The sequence below is a fragment of the Nicotiana tabacum genome, chromosome 2, assembly GCF_000715075.1.
Source record: "Nicotiana tabacum cultivar K326 chromosome 2, ASM71507v2, whole genome shotgun sequence".
Lineage (NCBI taxonomy): Eukaryota > Viridiplantae > Streptophyta > Magnoliopsida > Solanales > Solanaceae > Nicotiana > Nicotiana tabacum.
In genome coordinates this window covers 33,991,148-34,012,462 of record NC_134081.1, presented here as the reverse complement: position 1 = coordinate 34,012,462, position 21,315 = coordinate 33,991,148, and the positions used below count along the sequence as shown (strand labels likewise).

At 40.0% G+C, this 21,315-nt stretch overlaps 1 protein-coding gene across 1 annotated transcript; it reads left to right on the top strand.

The window, feature by feature from the left end:
* Positions 1-11,805: 11,805 nt before the first annotated feature.
* Positions 11,806-13,183, top strand: LOC142170546 (GDSL esterase/lipase At5g03980-like). Its single transcript, XM_075232464.1, has one exon. The coding sequence runs from the start codon at positions 11,925-11,927 to the stop codon at positions 13,062-13,064; it is 1,140 nt and encodes a 379-aa protein (XP_075088565.1). The 5' UTR covers positions 11,806-11,924; the 3' UTR covers positions 13,065-13,183.
* Positions 13,184-21,315: the final 8,132 nt, after the last annotated feature.

Sequence of the window (21,315 nt, the reverse complement as noted above, 5' to 3'; positions counted from 1 at the left end):
TTCCTTGTACGGTATCAGCAACTCTGTTTTCTGCTTCAGTTGTTGTAATGGAGGAACCAGGTTCTTCTGTATCAGCTGCTGCATCTTCTTTGTTAGATTCCTTGACTTAACTCATCAGATCAGCCTTTCCATTTGCCATATCAATAAATTCTCCAGGAACCTTTGACTGCTCTCCGTCTTGATCAATCTTATCATGTGAGTCTTTCCCACATAAGTGGTGTGATTCATCAAAGATTACATGTATGCTTTTTTCAACACATTGAGTCCTTTTGTTGTAGACCTTGTATGCTTTGCTTTGTGAGGAATATCCTAGAAGGATTCCTTCATCACTTTTGGCATCAAATTTTCCCAGCACTTCCTTACCATTATTGAGAATGAAACATTTGCAACCAAACGTTCTCAAGTGGGTTAGCTTGGGTTTCCTCCTATTCAGTAATTCATACGGTCTTGTTTAAGAGGGACCTGATCATGCACCTATTTATCAAATAGCAAGCAGTGTTGACTGCCTCTGCCCAAAAGCTTTTTGGTACACCACTGTGAATTAGCATCGTCCTTGCCATGTCTTCAAGAGTCCTATTTTTCCTCTCCACAACACCATTTTGTTGGGGTGTTCTGGGAGCTAAAACATTATGACTTATACCATTTTCAGCACAGAATTCATCAAATTCTGCATTATCGAACTTTGTGCCATGATCATATCTTATGCTTACAACATTATGGCTCATCTTTACTTGAATCTGCTTCACAAAAGTAGCAAAAACTGGAAAATTTTCATCCTTGGTTCTAAGGAATAAGGTCCATGTGAATCTGGAGTAGTCATCAACTATGACAAAAATATACTTCTTTCCTCCTCTACCGGGCACCCTCATAGGTCTACACATATCTATATGAAGGAGATCAAGTGGACTTGAGGTGCATACTTCCTTTTTTGGCTTGAAGGATGACCTGACTTGCTTTCCTATTATACATGCATCACACACCTTGTGATCCTTTAACCTTGGCTTAGGCAGTCCACGAACCAGGTCCTTCTTAACCAAATTATTCAGCAACGAGAAGCTTGCATGTCCCAATCTTATGTGCCACAACTCAGCATCATCATCAACAACATTCAAACATGTAAGATCCCCACTGTTCAAAGACTCAAAATCAGCAACGTAGATATTTTTGAATCTCTTTGCCATTAGAACCACTCCACCAGTCACAAGATTGGTGACTGTGCAAGTCTTTGATAAGAAATCAACTTTGTTTCCTTCATCGCAAATTTGAGAGACACATAGTAGGTTGTATTTCAGGCCATTCACATAGTACACATTCTCAATTGAGTGAGTGAGTGTCTTCCCAACTCTTCTAACTACCAGGATGTATCCCTTTTTTCCATTGCCAAATGGCACACTCCCACCTTGTAGGGCTTTGAGTGAAAGGAAATCATCAGTACTTCTAGTCATATGCTTAGAGCAGTCACGATCCATATACCATTGTTGGCTGCTCCCTTTCACTGCTCCCTGCACAAGGAAATCAGAGATTAGACTTAAGAACCCAAACAACTTTGGGTCCCTTGAAGTGAGGAAAAAGATGAATTCAATTTCTTCTTGTCCAAGCAAACATCATACGTTTTTTATTGGAGGGACCAGGTTCCTTAGCAGTAGGTACTTTCTTAACAAAAACTTTGTTTTTCTATTGGGACTGAAATCTGGCTTTACAGGATTCTTTAAAATGCCCAGTGTTACCACAATGAGTGCAAAGCTAGTTATTAGGGACAGTAACATACTTGCTATGTGGGTTGTAAGGAGCCTTTTCCTTTTGGAACCGAATTCCCTGCATGTTCCCCTCGTTACTTTTATACATGGCAGTGACTGTATCAGAGGACTAGGTCCACTTTAGAGATTTATATAGGTAATTTTTAACCGTGCAAAGATCTTCCTGAAGTTGTCTATTCCTTTCAAGTTCAGCACACAGACTCAATTTCACCATTTTGAGCTCATTTTCAAGTTTAAGGTGTGCCTCACTTGCCATTTCCTTACCTTTTAAAGTATTTCCATAGCTTTTTTTTCCTTTTAATTCTTCTACTGTTTCTTTTAGATCCACACCTACTACCAACAAGTCATCTCTCTCATGCTCTACGTTTTCAATTTTCTCAGTTAGAGCATCCCTTTCTTTCTTTAAATCCTCAATGGTATCTTTTAAATCAACCATTACGACTACCAAATCATCTCTCTCATGTTCAACCTCTCCTAGTTCCACAGTTAACACATTTTTGTCATTGATAAGATTATGGTAACATCAATCAGAACATTAGCTAAGGATACAAGTTTCTTTTGGGAGTAAGACTTCATATTTCTTTGAATGTCTAGAAAGTTTACCTCATCGTCATCATCATCTTCATGCTCATCAGATTTTGCCATCAGGATAAAGATAGAGTCATATTCAGCTGCTTCGCTTTCAACTGCCATCATAGAGGTATCCCCTTGTTCACCATCTCCCTCAGATTCACTAGAGGAGTCTCCCCATGCAGGAAGAGCTTATTTCACAACAATGTTAGCGGCGTCTTTTCTCTTGAATTTCCTGTCAGGAACCGGGTTCTTCTTGGTTATTTTGTCTGTGTTGTGCTTGTACTAGTCTTTCTTGTAGAGAGGACAATCTTTGATGAAATGACATGGCTTCCCGCATTTATGACACAAGTCATAGCCTTTTGATCTGTTGGAGCTGCCCTTTTTCGAAATGCTTCTATTTTCGCAAACTATTTTCTGAAATCTCCCTGTCAAATAGGCCATGTCAGCATCCTCATCACTTGAATCATTGTTGTCTTCCTTGAGGACCATGTTCTTTTCTTTTTTGGGTTCTCTTCTTTCATGGTCCTTCTTTTTCTTCATTTCATAGGTCTTCAGATTTTTAATGAGTTCGTTAATGGTAAGCTTTTGCAGATCTTTTGCTTCTGTGATAGCATGCTTTCCCAAGAACCAGGTAACACACTAAGTATTTTCCTAACAAGTTTGATCCTTTGAATGATCTCTCCTAGAGAGTGGAGCTCATTGATGATAGAGGTAAATCGAGTATGCATATCCTGAATGGACTCATCATCATTCATCCTGAAGATTTCATACTCAGTAGTGAGCATGTCGATCTTTGACTGCTTGACTTGAGTTGTTCCTTCATGTGCGGTTTGGAGAGCCTCTCATATCTCCTTGGCAGATTGACAAGCAGAAATTTTGTTATACTCATCTGGTCCAATACCACAGACGAAGATCTTCTTTGCTCGGAAGTTTTTCTCTATAGCTTTGCGATCGGCATCATTATACTCCTTCCTTGTCTTTGGAATTGTCACTACTAGCTCGCCAATGGTCTTCATGGGGACGAAGGGTCCATCGCAGATGACATCCCAAAGCTCTGAATCTTCATCCATGATAAAATCATGCATCCTTGTCTTCTATCATCTGTAGTATTATCCATTGAATCTTGGTGGTCTGTAGGTTGATTGGCCTTCTTTAATGTTTGGTGGAGAAGCCATGTGGATCCTTTCTAGGTGTTAGCCTTATAGAAAGAACTTGCTCTGATACCAATTGATGTAAACTTAGAGTCCACCAAACTGTATAGAGAACCTGGTTCTCTATCAGTTCCCACAGAGCACACACACAATAACAAGTAAATGACACAGTAGTATTTTACGTGGAAAACTCCTAACTCACGGGATTAAAAACTACGACCTACACTCATAGGATTTCAACTTCACTAACTGAGCAAACTTTAGATTACAACATATTGTAATCTAAGAATTAACCTCTTAATCTCTCACCTACTTGCAATACCTCTATTGCAAGCCTCTTTGTAATAACTCTTTTACAAAGCTCACCACCTTGACTTACTCTAGCCAAACACAAACACAAGGTTTATGATTTTACAAACGATGTCCTACATAATGCTTTTAACTAAGCTGAGTAAGAATTACAAGTAAATAACACTAACAAAGATACAACAATACTAAGGACATGTAATAGACTCAGTGCTAGGATCTGGTCCTTTGTTTTGTTGCAACTTTGTTCTTCAAGCTTTTGAGTCAATGAGGACGGCAGCACACTTGAGAGAAACTTGATGATTTAGGGTTTGCAAGTGTGTGTTTTCCTTTGCCTCATGTTGGTAATATATAATTAAGGTCATTGGGATGATGTATACAATTATCTGATACAAGATATGCTCTATAAAGTGACTGTTGCATTATTGTGTGTGCAGAGAAATAGTGCAGCGACTTTAACAACTATAGGAAGTTGACTTATACTGTCGCCGGAGGAACTTATAGCCATTTGTTCCCTCTGTTGTTTCTTTGACTGAACATGTTGGAACTTGTGCCAAACATGAGACTTGTTGCTCTTAGGCACTTTGAAGATGTGTAACACGTTTCCAATCTGGTTCTCATATAAGTTTGTTAGATCATCAAAATACAAAAAGGCACCTAACTTATCAAACTCTAACTGAAAGAACAAATTAACGACTGGATCATATGCATTACCAGTGAGTGAAAACTTTCTTTTCATATACATCAATAGTTTCCTTGCTTTTACTTTATACATTTTCTATAAGGCCGTCACGGCTATATTAATTTTATTCTTACTTCTTTGTTTAAAACAAATTAAACCATAGATGCATTTTTTTCTTAACTTTGGTTTAGTTTTGGAAAATGTACCAACAATAACAAACCAGTGTAATCTCACAAGTGAAGTCTGGAGAGAATAATGTGTACGCAAACCTTACACATACCTTATGAAGATAGAGAGATTGTTTCAGATAGACTCTCAGCTCAAGGAACTGTTGAGGTTTTTTTTTTATTTAAGATGAAATAGTCTTAAAATGAGGGTAAATGGGAAATGGAGGGAAAATGAAATTTTTGAGTAAAATTTTAAGTTTCCCCCTCTTGACAATGAGACATTGTCCCATATTGGAAGAGGAAAAGATTTTTGGTGGGTATATATATAATTGCTCTTCTTGTAGCTCTTAAAGAGTTAAGAAGAAAGCAAGCCTCGTGTCGTCGTCGTCGTCGCTCGCTCGGCTCGGCTTCGACTTCGGCTTCAGATTTGGATTTGGATTTGGATTTGGTCAAATGATCGATTGATTGATTAATTTTTTGGACCAAATTTATTTGTTAATAGTAAATATTAACGTAAGATTTTCCGCATTTGTAACGGATATGTTCCAATCCGTGTATTGACCATCAGCTGCAATAGCAGCCGCCTAATGCTCTTCCCACCATGGCCAAGTGCTTGCTCCACAAACAAGCTAGTGCATGCTCCACCATGGAGGGTGGAGGGTCGTTCATCTTCAAAGCTGGCTGCTATAAATATGTGCAGCAGCTGTTGAAGAAAGACACACAATATACATACCAAACTGAAAATGCTCAACTTTGGCTATACATTGCACTCTTTACTCTCAGCATTTCCATACGATTTTTTGAGTTTCTACTCCTTTGTTCTGCATTGTTTTAACTTCAAACAAAGCAACTGTAAGTGTGATTTGCTACCGAACTTTGTGTTCGCTGAAACACTGGGGTTTGAAGTACCGCTACACCAGTGTGTGATTCGTTCTATCCTGGGAGAAAATAATCCATAACCTTGGGTACTAGGAGGGGATTAAATTCCTTAAGGAAACACTGTGAATTCAGTGGGCTCGAATTAATTACTGTTTCATTACGATAACTTATATTTTCTAGAATTATTATTTACAAATACAGCAATATTGGCGGGACTAACAATCTTAAGGAATTTAATATTTATTTCTGTATTTGTGTTATTCTTATTATTCTGCAAACTAAAACCTTTGTGGTTTTGTGTACTCCCGTTTTGGAGAGTAAAGCCTTCGTGGCGTTTTGTTGGAGATTAAAATCTACGTGATTTTTACTCCAGTTTGAAAACGTTTATTAAACGTTTGTTTGTGTCATTCTTTTACAGAAAAACATGACGATTGAAAGCGAAAACCAAGCTGTTCCGACGGTGACTGCCAACGCATCAACAAGCCGAACACCGGCGTTGGCACCGGCAGAAAAACCCGAAAAAATTTTCGGGATTGATTTCAAGCGCTGGCAGCAGAAGATGTTCTTCTACTTAACTACGTTATGTCTACAGAAGTTCATCAAGGAAGATGTTCCTGATCTGCCAGATAAAACTCCAGAGAATGAACGCTTTCTCGTGATTGAAGCGTGGAAGCATTCTGATTTTTATGCAAGAATTATATTCTTAGCGGACTGGATGATAATCTGTATAATGTATACAGTGGCATGGAGACGTCAAAAGAATTGTGGAATGCGCTTGAAAAGAAATATAAAACTGAAGATGTCGGGATGAAGAAATTCATTGCCGCAAAATTTTTGGACTACAAAATGGTAGATAGCAAGTCTGTTATTACCCAAGTCCAGGAATTGCAAGTGATTATTCATGATCTACTTGCTGAAGGTCTTGTCATTAATGAAGCATTCCAAGTAGCAGCAATGATTGAGAAGTTGCCTCTGTTGTGGAAGGACTTCAAAAATTATTTGAAACACAAACGAAAGAAAATGTCCCTTGAAGATCTCATTGTTCGGTTGAGAATCGAAGAGGACAATAAAACTGTTGAAAGGAGAGGCTGTGGAAATTCAACAATAATGGGAGCAAATATTGTTGAAAATAACAAAAAGAGAAAGAAGGCTTCTGTTCCGAAATACGACCCAAGCAATAAGCGGTTCAGTGGAAACTGCTACAACTGTGGGAAAATCGGACACAAATCTACGGAGTGTCATGCTCCGAAGAAAGACAAGAAAAGGGGTCAAGCAAACATGGTAGTAAAGCATGATGATGTTGATAACTTGTGTGCCATGCTTTCTGAATGTAACTTGGTGGAAAATCCTAAACAGTGGTGGTTTGATTCTGGAGCCACTCGCCATGTTTGTGCAGTTAGAGAAGCTTTTGCTACTTATGCTCCTGCTGGACCCGGAGAGACAGTTTATATGGGAAATGCTTCAAAAGCAAAAGTTGAAGGATATGGGAAGATATTTCTGAAAATGACTTCTGGCAAGGTCATGACTTTGAACAATGTCCTTCATGTTCCTGAAATGAGAAAGAATTTAGTCTCTACTGGACTTCTTATTAAGCACGGTTTTAAGTGCGTTTTTGTGTCCGACAAGGTTGTCATAAGTAAGAATGAAATATTTGTAGGAAAAGGTTACCTCACCGAGGGCCTTTTCAATCTGAATGTAATGGTTGTGGAAAACAATAATAATATTTCAGCTTCTTCTTACTTACTTGAGTCAAATGATTTATGGCATGTACGTTTGGGTCATGTCAATTATAAAACCTTGCGGAAAATGATTAACTTAGAAGTACTGCCTAAGTTTGAATGCGAAAAATCAAAATGTCAAACATGTGTGGAATCTAAGTATGTTAAACATCCTTATAAGTCAGTTGAAAGGAATTCAAATCCTTTAGACTTAATTCACACAGATATTTGTGACATGAAGTCAATACCATCTCGCGGTGGAAAGAAGTATTTCATAACTTTTATTGACGATGGTACTCGATATTGCTATGTTTACTTACTGAATAGTAAAGATGAAGCAATAGACGCATTCAGGCAATACAAAAATGAAGTTGAAACGCAACTTAACAAGAAAGTAAAAATGATAAGAAGTGATAGGGGTGGTGAATATGAATCTCCTTTTGAAGAAATATGTTTAGAATATGGAATTATTCATCAAACAACAGCCCCTTACACGCCCCAATCTAATGGGATTGCGAAAAGAAAGAATCGCACATTAAAGGAGATGATGAATGCGTTGTTGATAAGTTCTGGTTTACCATAGAACTTGTGGGGGGAAGCCATTCTTACGGCTAATCGAATATTAAATCGAGTGCCCTATAGCAAAACACAATCCATTCCATATGAAAAATGGAAAGGAAGGAAGCCCAACTTGAATTATTTTAAAATGTGGGGGTGTTTGGCAAAAGAGCAAATTCCTAAACCCAAAAGGGTAAAGATAGGACCGAAAACCGTTGATTGTGTTTTCATAGGATATGCGACAAATAGTAAAGCATATCGATTTCTGGTTCATAAATCAGAAAATCCCGACATTCATAATAATACGGTTATAGAATCAGATAATGCTGAGTTCTTTGAAAATATATATCCGTATAAAAAGGAATGTGAGTCGTTTGGTGAAGGATCTAAATGACCTCGGGAAGAAATAAAAGAAAGTACATGTAATCAGGAGGATCCAAGACGTAGTAAACGTCAAAGAACGTCTACTTCATTTGGACCAGATTTTGTGACTTTCTTATTGGAGAATGAGCCAAAAACATTTAAAGAAGCTATGACTTCTTCGGAATCATTGTTTTGGAAAGAGGCAGTCAATAGTGAAATAGAATCCATATTGAACAACCATACATGGGAATTGGTTGATCTTCCTCCTGGAAATAAACCTTTGGGTTCTAAATGGATTTTTAAGAGAAAAATCAAAAATGATGGAGCCATTGATAAATTCAAGGCAAGACTCATAGTCAAAGGGTATAGACAACGAGAAGGTCTAGACTACTTTGATACATACTCTGCAGTTACAAGAATTACGTTCATACGGATGTTAGTAGCATAGCTGCAGTATATGGTCTTGAAATTCATCAAATGGATGTTAAGACGGCCTTCTTAAATGGAGAATTGGAGAAAGAAATTTACATGGAACAACCTGAAGGGTTTGTGATTCCAGGTAAAGAGAAGAAGGTATGTAGACTTGTTAAGTCTCTTTACGGACTAAAACAAGCACCCAAACAATGGCATGTAAAATTTGACCAAACAATGTTGTCAAATGGTTTTAAGATAAATGAATGTGATAAATGTGTGTACATTAAAAATGTTCCAAATCACATAGTCATTGTTTGCCTATATGTGGATGATATGCTGATAATGAGTAATGACATTGCCAACATAAATGCTACTAAGCGTATGCTCAATAGCAAGTTTGATATGAAAGACTTAGGAGTTGCTGATTTAATTCTGGGAATTAAGATCCATAAGACTCCTCAAGGTCTGGCATTGTCACAATCTCATTATATTAAGACAGTACTTGAAAAATTCAAGCACTTGGGCTTTAAAGTTACAAAGACTCCGATTGACGTGAATCTTGCATTAGCAAAGAATAAAGGCCAAAGCATATCACAATTGGATTATGCTCGTGTGTTGGGATGCTTAATGTATATCATGAATTGTACACGACCAGATATAGCTTGTGCTATAAGTAAACTGAGTCGATATACGAGCAATCCAGGCCAATCTCATTGGATGGCAATGAAACGAATTTTGGGATATTTAGAACATACCCAGAACTTTGAATTGCACTACAGTAAATTCCCTGCGGTGATTGAGGGATACTGTGATGCAAATTGGATCACCGGTTCAACTGATTCTAAGTCCACGAGTGGATATGTATTCACTATTGGTAGAGGAGCGGTATCTTGGAAGTCGTCCAAACAAACATGCATTGCCCGCTCTACAATAGAGGCTGAATTCATAGCCTTAGATAAAGCCGGTGAAGAAGCTGATTGACTCCGGAATTTCTTGGAAGACATTCCATTTTGTCCCAAACCGTTGGCACCAATATGCATACATTGTGATAGTCAAACGGCAATTGGAAGGGCTGGGAGCGTTATGTATAACGGTAAATCTCGTCATATACGACGAAGATATAAAACCGTTAGGCAATTACTCTCTAGAGGAATTATCACGATTGACTATGTAAAGTCAAGTGATAATGTGTCGGATCCACTTATAAAAGGCCTAACTAGAGAGGTAGTTGAGAAATCATCAAGGGGAATGGGGCTATGGCCGAGAACAAGTCATTGTGGCGGTAACTCTACCTAGACGACTGGAGATCCCATGATCTAGGTTCAAGGAGATCAAACAAAGTCATTAATGACGGTTCAACATTGTCAAATAAAATTTTAGTCCGTTCTCGTGATGAGACAATGTTCAGTACCAAGGATAAAGCATTAAGGTTTTTTAATGATTTCTAAATTTGATACGGGGTATATCAAATAGTGTATCTACAGGATGACACGTTTAGGAATCACCTATGTAAGTGTGAAGTGTTAGCCGCTTCAAGGAGAACTTTGTAAGGCCAGTCAGTTCTCTACGCACTTATGAAACCAGGCGGTGTTCATGGCTGAAACGAACACAACAATGAGAACCAAAGACGGTTAAGAGTTGATTGTGTGACTTATGGTTGTCTAGGTATACACCAAAGATCGACGGTTCAAAGATATCAAATCTACCGATTGACCGAGTATATCCGACATAAGTTCACTACGGAAAGTTCAAAGGAAAACCTACTTATCCAGATGCGATTAATCCTTGCTTGCAAATCACACAGTTTTTCCATGCATACTTTCGTGATATAGCCATTCCCTATTCATGTGGGGGATTGTTGAGGTTTTTTTTTATTTAAGATGAAATAGTCTTAAAATGAGGGTGAATGGGAAATGGAGGGAAAATAAAATTTTTGAGTAAAATTTTAAGTTTCCCTCTTGACAATGAGACATTGTCCCATATTGGAAGAGGAAAAGATTTTTGGTGGGTATATATATAATTGCTCTTCTTGTAGCTCTTAAAGAGTTAAGAAGAAAGCAAGCCTCGTGTCGTCGTCGTCGTCGCTCGCTCGGCTCGGCTTCGACTTCGGCTTCAGATTTGGATTTGGATTTGGATTTGGTCAAATGATCGATTGATTGATTAATTTTTTGGACCAAATTTATTTGTTAATAGTAAATATTAACGTAAGATTTTCCGCATTTGTAACGGATATGTTCCAATCCGTGTATTGACCATCAGCTGCAATAGCAGCCGCCTAATGCTCTTCCCACCATGGCCAAGTGCTTGCTCCACAAACAAGCTAGTGCATGCTCCACCATGGAGGGTGGAGGGTCGTTCATCTTCAAAGCTGGCTGCTATAAATATGTGCAGCAGCTGTTGAAGAAAGACACATAATATACATACCAAACTAAAAACGCTCAACTTTGGCTATACATTGCACTCCTTCCTCTCAGCATTTCCATACGATTTTCTGAGTTTCTACTCCTTTGTTCTGCATTATTTTAACTTCAAACAAAGCAACTGTAAGTGTGATTTGCTACCGAACTTTGTGTTCGCTGAAACACTGGGGTTTGAAGTACCGCTACACCAGTGTGTGATTCGTTCTATCCTGGGAGGAAATAATCCATAACCTTGGGTACTAGGAGGGGATTAAATTCCTTAAGGAAACACTGTGAATTCAGTGGGCTCGAATTAATTACCGTTTCATTACGATAACTTATATTTTCCAGAATTATTATTTATAAATACAACAATATTGGCGGGACTAACAGGAACAATGAAAATGAAGCAATAAACAATAGCAAAAACAAGATAACAGGACAATGAAAAATGTAATTGTTGAAATATACCTTTGGGTTGAAGTTACAAATTCGTATGTTTAGATTTTACTTTGTGAGAAAAAAATTAAAATTATCTATAGTTTTTACAAAGATCTACTTTTTGGTTATGTATGAAAATTTATGTTTCTTCTATTTTAATAAAACTTTCAAAATACATTTTGTATATTTTTAAAGATGTCTTTTAGAATCGCGTTAAGCAAAGGCTATTTCACTAGTACGAAATATAAAACTCAAAATTGGCCAAATTGTAGGGCACCTAGTTAAAGCATAGTGGAGTAATAATTAAGATTCGACTTGGCTCCTTGGATCACGAAATATTAATGCACATGTACTCCCTAAAACATTTAGCTAGGCATATATTTTCCTTATTTACATGCACATGGGGCTGTCTCCAGCCACACCTTCAAAAGTAAAAAGTTCTACTTTCCAATCACTTCCCTTCGTCTCTATATACAGCACTACTACTTCTAGTTTTCAAGAAAAAATCCTTCTTCAATGGCTTCACTTTCTCTACCCAAAGTATCTTTGTTTTGTTTACTGATAACCTTGGCTTTTTTCTCTTCTCCTTCCGCTGCCCAAATAAAATGCAACATCAGATCTCTTTACCAACTAGGAGATTCTCTGGCCGATGCTGGAAACGTCATCCGTACACCCGGCGCCTCAATCATATTTCGTGCCGACAAAGCTCCTTATGGCGAGACATTTTTTAAGAGACCTACTGGTCGCTTCTCAGACGGTCGTATCATTATCGACTATATTTCCTCTGCTTTCAACCTCCCCTTCCTTAATGCTTACTTGGGCACAGGCGCTTCTTTCGACCAAGGCGTCAACTTCGCTGTCGCTGGTGGCACGGCGCTGAGTACCCCTTTCTGGACTGCTCGCAATATTAGGTTGCCCGCCTGGAACACGCCACTACCTGCTCAATTAAACTGGTTCAAATCACATCTGCAGTCCACTTGTGGCTCAAATTGTACACAAACTCTCAGTAACTCCCTCATAGTAATGGGGGAATTTGGTGGCAATGACTACTACAATTGTTTTTTCCAAAACAAGAAAATACCCGAAATCCGAACATATGTTCCTTTCGTTGTTGCTGGTATTATTAGAGGCATCAAAGATGTGATTCAGCTGGGAGCAACGCGCGTTTTGGTTCCAGGAGTTTATCCCTTCGGATGTCTGCCTCTATACTTGACAACTTTTCCTGACACTAATGCTAATGCTTATGACCAATTGGGGTGCCTGAGAAATTATAATGAATTTGCTTCATACCACAATAGGTACCTGAACAGAGCTCTTGTAAATCTACGACGCGAGTTCCCAAATGTTGGAATAGTCTATGGGGGTTACTACGAGGCGCTTTTGACTGTTCTTGGCAGTCCTTCCTTTGGATTTAATCAGAGCGCATTGCTCTCTGCCTGCTGTGGAACTGGAGGACAATACAACTTTAGTTTTAGGACTGTGTGTGGATCAACTGGTGTTGGGGTTTGCTCTGACCCAGCTAGATACGTGCACTGGGATGGCATTCATTTGACAGATGAAACTCATCGTCGTATGACAAACATTATCGTCAGCGACATGATTTCGAAATTCGGGTGTACCAACATTCGAGATTCAGCTGTACTATCTAGTTATTGAGTTTCAAAATTTTCTATGTTGAGTATTTGCGTGTTTTGACTATGATGAGATGTGTCCTTTCTTCTTCATGAAGAGGTGGAAAAGGAATAAATCGAAGAATGATTGTTGTTGCAAATAAATAGTTAAAAGCCTTGTTCTTGGGATTTCTTTCAAAACTTTACCCATTACTGTAATAAAATTATAAAATTATTTTTTAATACATTAAAGTAACTGAACTACATGATAATTGCTTAAGAAACACAAACATAAGCTCTACCCACTATAATAATAAAGTTCTAAATCTATCTTTTGTCATAATAAATTAATTGAATTTCAATCACTATAACGGTCATGTCAAAATCTATTTTTTTGTCAATATTAAAGTGATTGAACTATTTGTTTTACCCTTAAAACGATACAATTGAATTTATAGCATGATTTACAGACAACTTAGCGTTGAAATCGAGATAAGATAGCAGACATATGATTCCAGATTGGTAAATCAATTAAATAAAATGCAAGACTTAGCATTGAAATCGAGATAAGATAGCAGACATGCTGGTTCCGAGAGCAAGGCTTCCGATGACAGCAATAAGAATATTGATAAAAAGAAGATAAAGTATTATTTAGCTTGGAATAATGTGTAGTATAAGTTTGTCAGAAATTTCGTGTCTTACAATGGATGTGGAAGTCACTATTTATAGCTATACTTAGGGAACAAGGTGATCAAGCCCCTCTTAAATGAAAATAATGGGGGTCATCGATGAATATATAACGGCAAGCTATGAATGCCAAAATTCTCTATAACAGATTGTGTATTTAATACTGAGGAATATTCTTTATTGAATGTCATCTGGTGGCAAATATTTGTTTGCCCTCGTTAACAATGTTCCCTTCGGGGTCTGCCCGATGCCAACCGAAGTTGTTGTCCTCAGTCTTGATTTCCACTCGCTTCATCTTTCGTCTGTCTTCGGCTCCACATATCATTCGATTATTTAATGTGAACCGATTTTACCCTATACAAATAGTCCCCCTGCTTTCCGATGGCATATTTTTGTGTCATCGGGAAGTTGGTGAAGATTCCTTTCTTGGCGGAAAATTTTCTGAACACTTTTGAAAAGTTTCTGACGCTTGATTAGACGCGCGTCTCACCGTATTTAATACCCCGAACACGTGTTACTCCACGATTTAGCAATATTTTTGCCGGCTCTCGAGGTAATCACGACCACGGTTTTAGCCGCCTATTCCTTTACTTATACGCCTCACTGTTCTTCCTTTACCCTTCACAGTTCTACAAACTCTCTCAACTTCTATGTATTCAACTCTTTCCAGCATCTTCTTTAATCTTCTTCTTCAAAGAACTCTTATTACCTTCTCCTCATCATGGCTTCTTCTTCCAAGAACTCAGGTTCTCTCGTCGGTGGGGGTCCGAAGGAGAACAAAAACAAAGAAATCACCGTTGATGCTGACCCCCCCTACGGTGAGCACCATCATTCCCAAAAGACTCAACACATCCAAGAATTTCGAAGAGAAGTTTCCTTCTTCAAGTTCTCGAACTTGGGCTATTGGCATATACCCTTGTTCCATCCGCCCTTCCAGCATTCCTGCTGTGAAGGAGGATTGTCGTTGCCATGATCTGAACATCATTACTCCCGAACTAGTGGAGCAAGTAACCTTCTGTAACGACCCGGCCAGTCGTTTCGAGAGTTATAGCCCTGTTTTCCCCCATTTCTGTTCTATTTATGTGTTATTTAGCTGCATTGTGTTGTATCGGGTTGGTTGGTTCGGGTCCAGAGTGGTTTCGGAGTGGAATGAGACACTTAGTCTCCTATTTAGAAGTTTAAGTTGGAAAAGTCAACCGGATGTTGACCTATATGTAAACGATCTCGGATTTAAATTTTATGGTTCTGTTAGATCCGTTAGGTAATTTTGGACTTAGGAGTGCATCCGGAATGTGATTTGGAGGTCTGTAGTAGAATTAGGCTTGAATTAGCGAAAGTTGGAAATTTGGCGATTTTGGTCAGCAGTGGAAAATTTGATATCGGGGTCGGAACGGAATTTCGAAAGTTGGACTAGATTCGTAGTGTCATTTGTGACGTGTGTGCAAAATTTGAGGTCATTCGGACGTGGTTTGGTTGGTTTCGGCATCGGTTGTCGAATTTGGAAGTTTAGAAGTTCTTAGGCTTGAATCCGAGGGTAATTTGGTATTTTGATGTTGTTTTGAGTGATTCGAAGGTTCGACTAAGTTTGTATGTTAATATATAGCTTGTTGGTATTTTTGGTTGAGGTCCCGAGGGCCTCAGGGTGATTCTGGGTGGTTAACGGATTGTTTGAAGTTGGAAAATATAGCTGAAGCTGCTGCTACTAATATTTCCGCACCTGCGGAGGGGAGAACCGCAGGTGCGAGGTCGCAGGTGCATGTAGGGAGTTTGCAGGTGCGGGCTATGTTGGGCTAGGCAGGATGCGCAGGTGCGAGATAGTGGTCGCATCTGTGAGCCCGCAGGTGCGAGCCCTAGGATGCAGATGCGGAGAAGGAGATTTTGGTAGGCTTCGCAGAAGCGGAGGGAGATGCGCAGGTGCGCATCCGCAGGCGCGAGATTTGGAGCGTAGATGCGGAAGGGCAGAGTTGGTCAGTTTTCGCAGAAGCGGAGTGTGAGTGCGCAGGTGCTCGATCCGCAGGTGCAAGGTTTGTCCGCAGATGCGGAACCTGGGATCCTAAGTGAGTTCCGCACCTGCGATGGATTTTTCGCAGGTGCGGTGGCGCAGAAGCGAGAATTGGTCCGCATGTGCGAAAGGCCTGGGCAGAAAATATAAAAAGGAGACTTCGCGGATTTTGGTCCATTTCTCACCATTTTCAGTCGGTTTTGAAGCTTTTGGGAGTGATTTTGAAGAGGGATTCAAGGGGATATCAGTGAGATAAGTTGCATGAGCCCTAATACTCGTATATATGGTGATTTCCCGTTGTTTAATCATGTAATTAGTGAAAATTAGGGGTGAAAATGAGGGGTTAGGGCTTGGGATTTTGGAGAGTTTGATTTGGGAATTTGAGGGACCAAATGAGGTTGAATTTTGATAAATTTGGTATGGTTGGACTCGTGAGTGGATGAGCTTTCTAGTTTAGTAAATTTTGTCGGATTTCGAGACGTGGGCTCGGGGGCCGAGTTTGAGTGAATTTCGGGTTTTTGGTCTAAATTGGTAATTTTGCTTGTGGAATTCATTCCATTAGCATATATTGATGGTATTGTACTGATTGTGAATAGATTCGGAGCATTTGGAGGCCGAGTCAAGAGGCAAGAGCATCGCGGGGTAGATACTTGACCGGATTGAGGTAAGTAACGATTGGAAATCTAGTCCTGAGGGTATAAAACACCGAATTTCGTATCATTTTTACTATTTTGAGGTGACGCACATGCTAGGTGACGGGCGTGTGGGCGTGCACCGTTGGGGATTGTGACTTGGTCTGTCCCGTAGCAACTGTAAAGTTGCATATTTTGTTGAAACTATATGATACTTATGAGTTTTAGAAATGAGTTTCTGTAAATTGGGCTGAATGCCATGTTTGGGCCTTATGCCAATGTTGTTTGGACCCTTAGGGGCCTTTTCTTACTATCCTCTCACTGTTTTCGATTGAAAATCTATACTCGATCATGGTCATACTTGTTTACTGCATAACTCAACTTTTATTACTCTGTTTTGATGCATATAAATATTGTTTTGGGCTGAATACCCTGTTTTACTAAGAGCCCAAATGACTTGAGAGGTTTATGACTGAGTGAGACCGAGGGCCTGATTTGTGAGGATATTATGGGATCGGGCTGCACGCTGTAGCATGTTTGATATAGGCCAAGGGCCTGATTGATTTATGCCATGATTTGGCTTGATATAGCGCTTGGGCTGAAGGAGCCCCTCCGGAGGCTGTACACGACCCCAGTGAGCGCAGGTACCTAGTGAGTGTGAGTGCCGAGTGCTGAGAGACTGGGAGGCATGAGTGATGGTGAGGTATGCCCGAGGGGCTGTTTATGAGTGATTGTGAGGTATGCCCAAGGGGCTATATACGAGCGACTGTGAGATTTGCCCGATGGGCTGTATATGAGTGATATTTTTACCCGAGAGGCTGTTATGATTTCATCATTTTTGCTCACCTTTGCTTTGAGCCTCTGTTTGAAGACTGTTGGAAAATATCTTTAAATGATTTTACTGGAACTGGGTTTAAATGAGATGTTTTGATTCTAACCCTGATTCTTTAAAAGCATATGGTATTTTACTAAGATTTCATGATAAGAACTTTATATGCTTTACTGCTCGTCACTACTGCTCAGTCTTTATTTATTGTTGTTACTTACTGAGTTGGCGTACTCACGTTACTCCCTGCACCTTGTGTGCAGATCCAGGTGTAGCTGGACACGGTAACGGTTGTTGACTCTTCCAGTTGCAGATTTTCTCGGGGATAGCAAGGTAGTTGCCTGGCGATCGCAGCCCTGCTCTTCTCCCTCTTATCTTCCTTTAGTTGTATTTAGCCATTTTTCCAGACTATGTTAGTCTCGATATTATCAGACAAATTGTAGTAGATGCTCATGACTAGTGACACCCCGATGTCGGGCTTTTCTTTTTACGCACTTTTGTTTTGATTTGAACTCTTTTACGAAGGTTTTTATGTTATAAGGCCTTGAAATTTTCTTTTTAAATGAAAAATATCATTTTTTTTTAAATGAGTCGGCTTGCCTAGTTCCACAATAGGCACCATCACGACAGGGTTAGTTTGGGTCGTGACACCTTCCCTACGAAGGGCTTCATGTACGTTTATATGTACCCATTTACTTTGGGTGCATTTGTTTTTAGCAAGGGAATTGACCCCGTGACTTTGGAGCTATGCCACAAATACAAGATTTATTTGGCACAGGTGGGCCCTTCGATGTGGCAAACAGTGGCATGTCTGCGGCGGTTGTGCCAGGAGACGAAGGACGAGCTCACCTTGGCTCGCATGAGGAATCTCTACTCCCCCAAGATTTTCTGTGGGGGAGTAATAAATTTTAGCAAATGTGGCTACTATGCTTTGTTCACCAGTATGGATGACGACAACGACCATGGATGGATGGAGCAGTTTGTCGTTGTTGCCACTAGGGATATTACTTCGGCCACTACTCTGTCTTTCCTTGAATCCTGGACTTGTACACGTAAGTTCAATGTCTGCCTTTTCTCTGAAAAAAGGTTGTTTCATGTCGTTGCTGATCCTTCTCTTTTTGTTATTTCAGTAACTCGGTGGACTCCACCAAGGGTTGAAAGCTTGGACCAGTGGGTTCAGAAGATTCTAGATATTACCACACCTGAGACTCGCTAGTGGAAAGAACTGGCCCCCAAATACGGGTGGAAGGCCAAAAATCATGGTAAGTTGACTCGTGAAACTGATTTTGTCCTCATCTCAATTTTGTGCATAAGAAAGTTGGTGAACCTCTTTTTTTGTTGAATTCAGGTCTCCCGCAGAGCTATGTTACCATCCTTAAGGGGGATGTTTTGGCTGATCCCGCAGAGGCTGCGAGGTTGCTGAAGGAGGCTTTCACCCGTACTAGCGCCATCGGATCTGCTTCAAGTGCAAGTACTTCCTCTCGTAGTCCCTGGCCAGAGAACAAGCAACCAAAAAGGTAGTGTTCTTCCTCGGCCGAGGGAAAGAGTAAAAAGGTGAAGAAAGTTGTGCCCAAGCCAGCTGCAGTCACTGTGGTGATAGATGATGACGGCGAAGCCAGTGATAAAGGGGCTTTCCTTCAAAGGAGACAATGACCTTCATCAGCTCAACAGAATGCTCAATCTGAAGAGCTTATAACCCCAACCGGGGATGACACCCACGCACTCTGGGAGAGTTTGACTTGGTGGAGAATGCCAATTCTCCCTTTCCAGTCCCAGTTGTTGCTCCCAATACTATGAGGCTGAGTACTGGGCCTCTTCCGTCTTTGGTTGGTGAGCAACCAACAACCAGCATTGCCTTTGCCGCAGCTGATTCTCAACCCACAACACCATCAGCTTCATCTCCTTCTACGCTGGTCATACCCTCATCACCGGCAACTGCTACATCACCTCCACCGCCCACAGACACCCGAGAAGAGGATGTCCCTCCTCCCCAGTCCCCAAACCATGGGAATTTGGGACACAACTATTTGCCCCCTTCTACAGATCCCCAAAGGAGGAGGAGTGTTTCTCTCTCGGTATCTACCGAGTGCCATCTGATGTCTCGGCTAGTGGAACTCGCCAATTATATATCTGAAGTCACTGGCTTCCGAGAAAGACAAGAAGAAAACACACTCTCTTTCGGGGGAGTGTATGATAAATAATTCCACGCACAAGGCAGCAACGGTATTGTACTTGTTCTTTTTACTGTCTGTTTCCTTTTGACTTGCTATAACAGAGTTTCTAACTTGGGCTTTGCTTCGCAAGCCAACTTTCTTACTTCTGAGGGCCTTCAGAAGTTGATTCTCGATAAGGAAAAGCTTAAGACCGAGCGGGATCAATTGTTAGCCGAGAGGGACCAAGTTGTTGCTCGCCTCCCAGTGCTGGAAGCCCAAGCTGCTGAAGCCGGTGAGTTAGAGGCTCGGTTGCAGCAAAGTGAGTAGGAGGTGATGGCCCTCATCCAAGAAGCCTCTCAATTAAATGTACATTTTCAAGAAGTCAAGGCTAAATGGTCTGAGGTCAAAAATGTTGTGCTTGTTGCTGCTGAGCACGAGGCTGCCTCTACTGAGAGACTGAATAACTTGGAGGTAGCCTTGAACTACAAAGCTGAAGAGCCTGCTGCTGCTGAGAAGAAGCATGCTCAGATGGAGGATAAGTCTAAGAGGGTCACGGAACATAATAAGGTTCATATAACTACTATATGTGACCTTGATCTTAGCCTTAGGGCCACGAGATTCGAACGGGATGGCCTTTCGACCGAGGTTGATCGGCTTAAATCAAAACTTCAGTGCCAAGTGGATTCTCTCATCATCGAAAAAACACATTCTATGTATATCATGAGGAGAAAAACCTTGGAAAAGACTAAAGCGGGCATCATTGATTTTGACGATGAAATCGCTAAGACCCGAGATCTGGAGTCAACCGCTCGAAGGCGCCTCCCGGCTCAGCCCGATGCAACTTACTCTTCTAATTTCGAGTTCTCAGGAACCGAGGAGGAACTTGAAGAGGACAATGACAAAGGCCAAGATCTCGAGCCGACGGCAGATCTGCCTACTTCTCCTGGGGGCACTGATGCTTCTCTTCCCCCGAGTTCTGGGGGTGATATAGTTTAGTTTTTTCCTTTTTTTTCCTTTGTTGTTTTCTTTTCATATTTTTGTAATTATTCTACTTGGCACGTTTGATATATAAAAGTGCTTTTCGTTTACTTTTTTGCATCGAATTATACAAGGCTTCGGGTGCATTTTTCCTCGATAGCATTTGGGTTCCGTGCATAAACCCTTCCGGAACCAACCATTTACTATGAGGGTTTCATAAGAGAGGGCCTTCTTATGTTTATGGCACTCTTGAAGAGGATGTCTCTTGTTCATTCCAGCACTAGCATTTGAAGTACTTGATTAACTTTCAAATGATAAAATCAATTCATTGTTTGGACAAGAAACAAGATAAAAATAGAAGGAATTTATTTTATTTCTTCTATCTTCAAAAGTATATAAGCATTTATTTTGCTGTTTGAAAAGAAATTTCCATTACATGTGGCTAATTAGTACAACTTGTTTCTACGGAGTTGGCTGAGCAGTCCCCTGTCCCGACGAGACACTTGTGTTCCCGGATTTTGTAATCTCGATTTCTGTGACAATCAGACTTCTGTATTCTCATATCATCCCCCTCCCCTGATGAGCTCGAAACACACACTTAAATTATGTTCGCTAGTCAAATATAGTATAGTTTAATATTGTATCCACAAGGATTGGATTTTAAAAGTATTCTTGTAGTTTCTAGCTTGATTTCTATCCAAGATGATCAACAATTGAGATTTCTATGACTTCTAACTACAATTAACTAAGAATCTAAAGTTATTGACTAATTGTAAGCACAACAAAGGTAAGCAAGGAAGTTATCAATGGGAGAAAATAGGGTTTTTATGGGATAGGTGCAAGATAATTGTTTGGGATCTAACTTTAGATAATTAACTTTTAATGTTCAAGTGAGTCTCTCGAATTCACTCAATTATTAGTTCAAACGTTCAGCAAAAACTCCTCTCTCGATTAAGTTTTAACCTCACAAGATGAACCAATTCAAGCGCGTGAAGATATGCAAGAAAGCGTAGTGGATT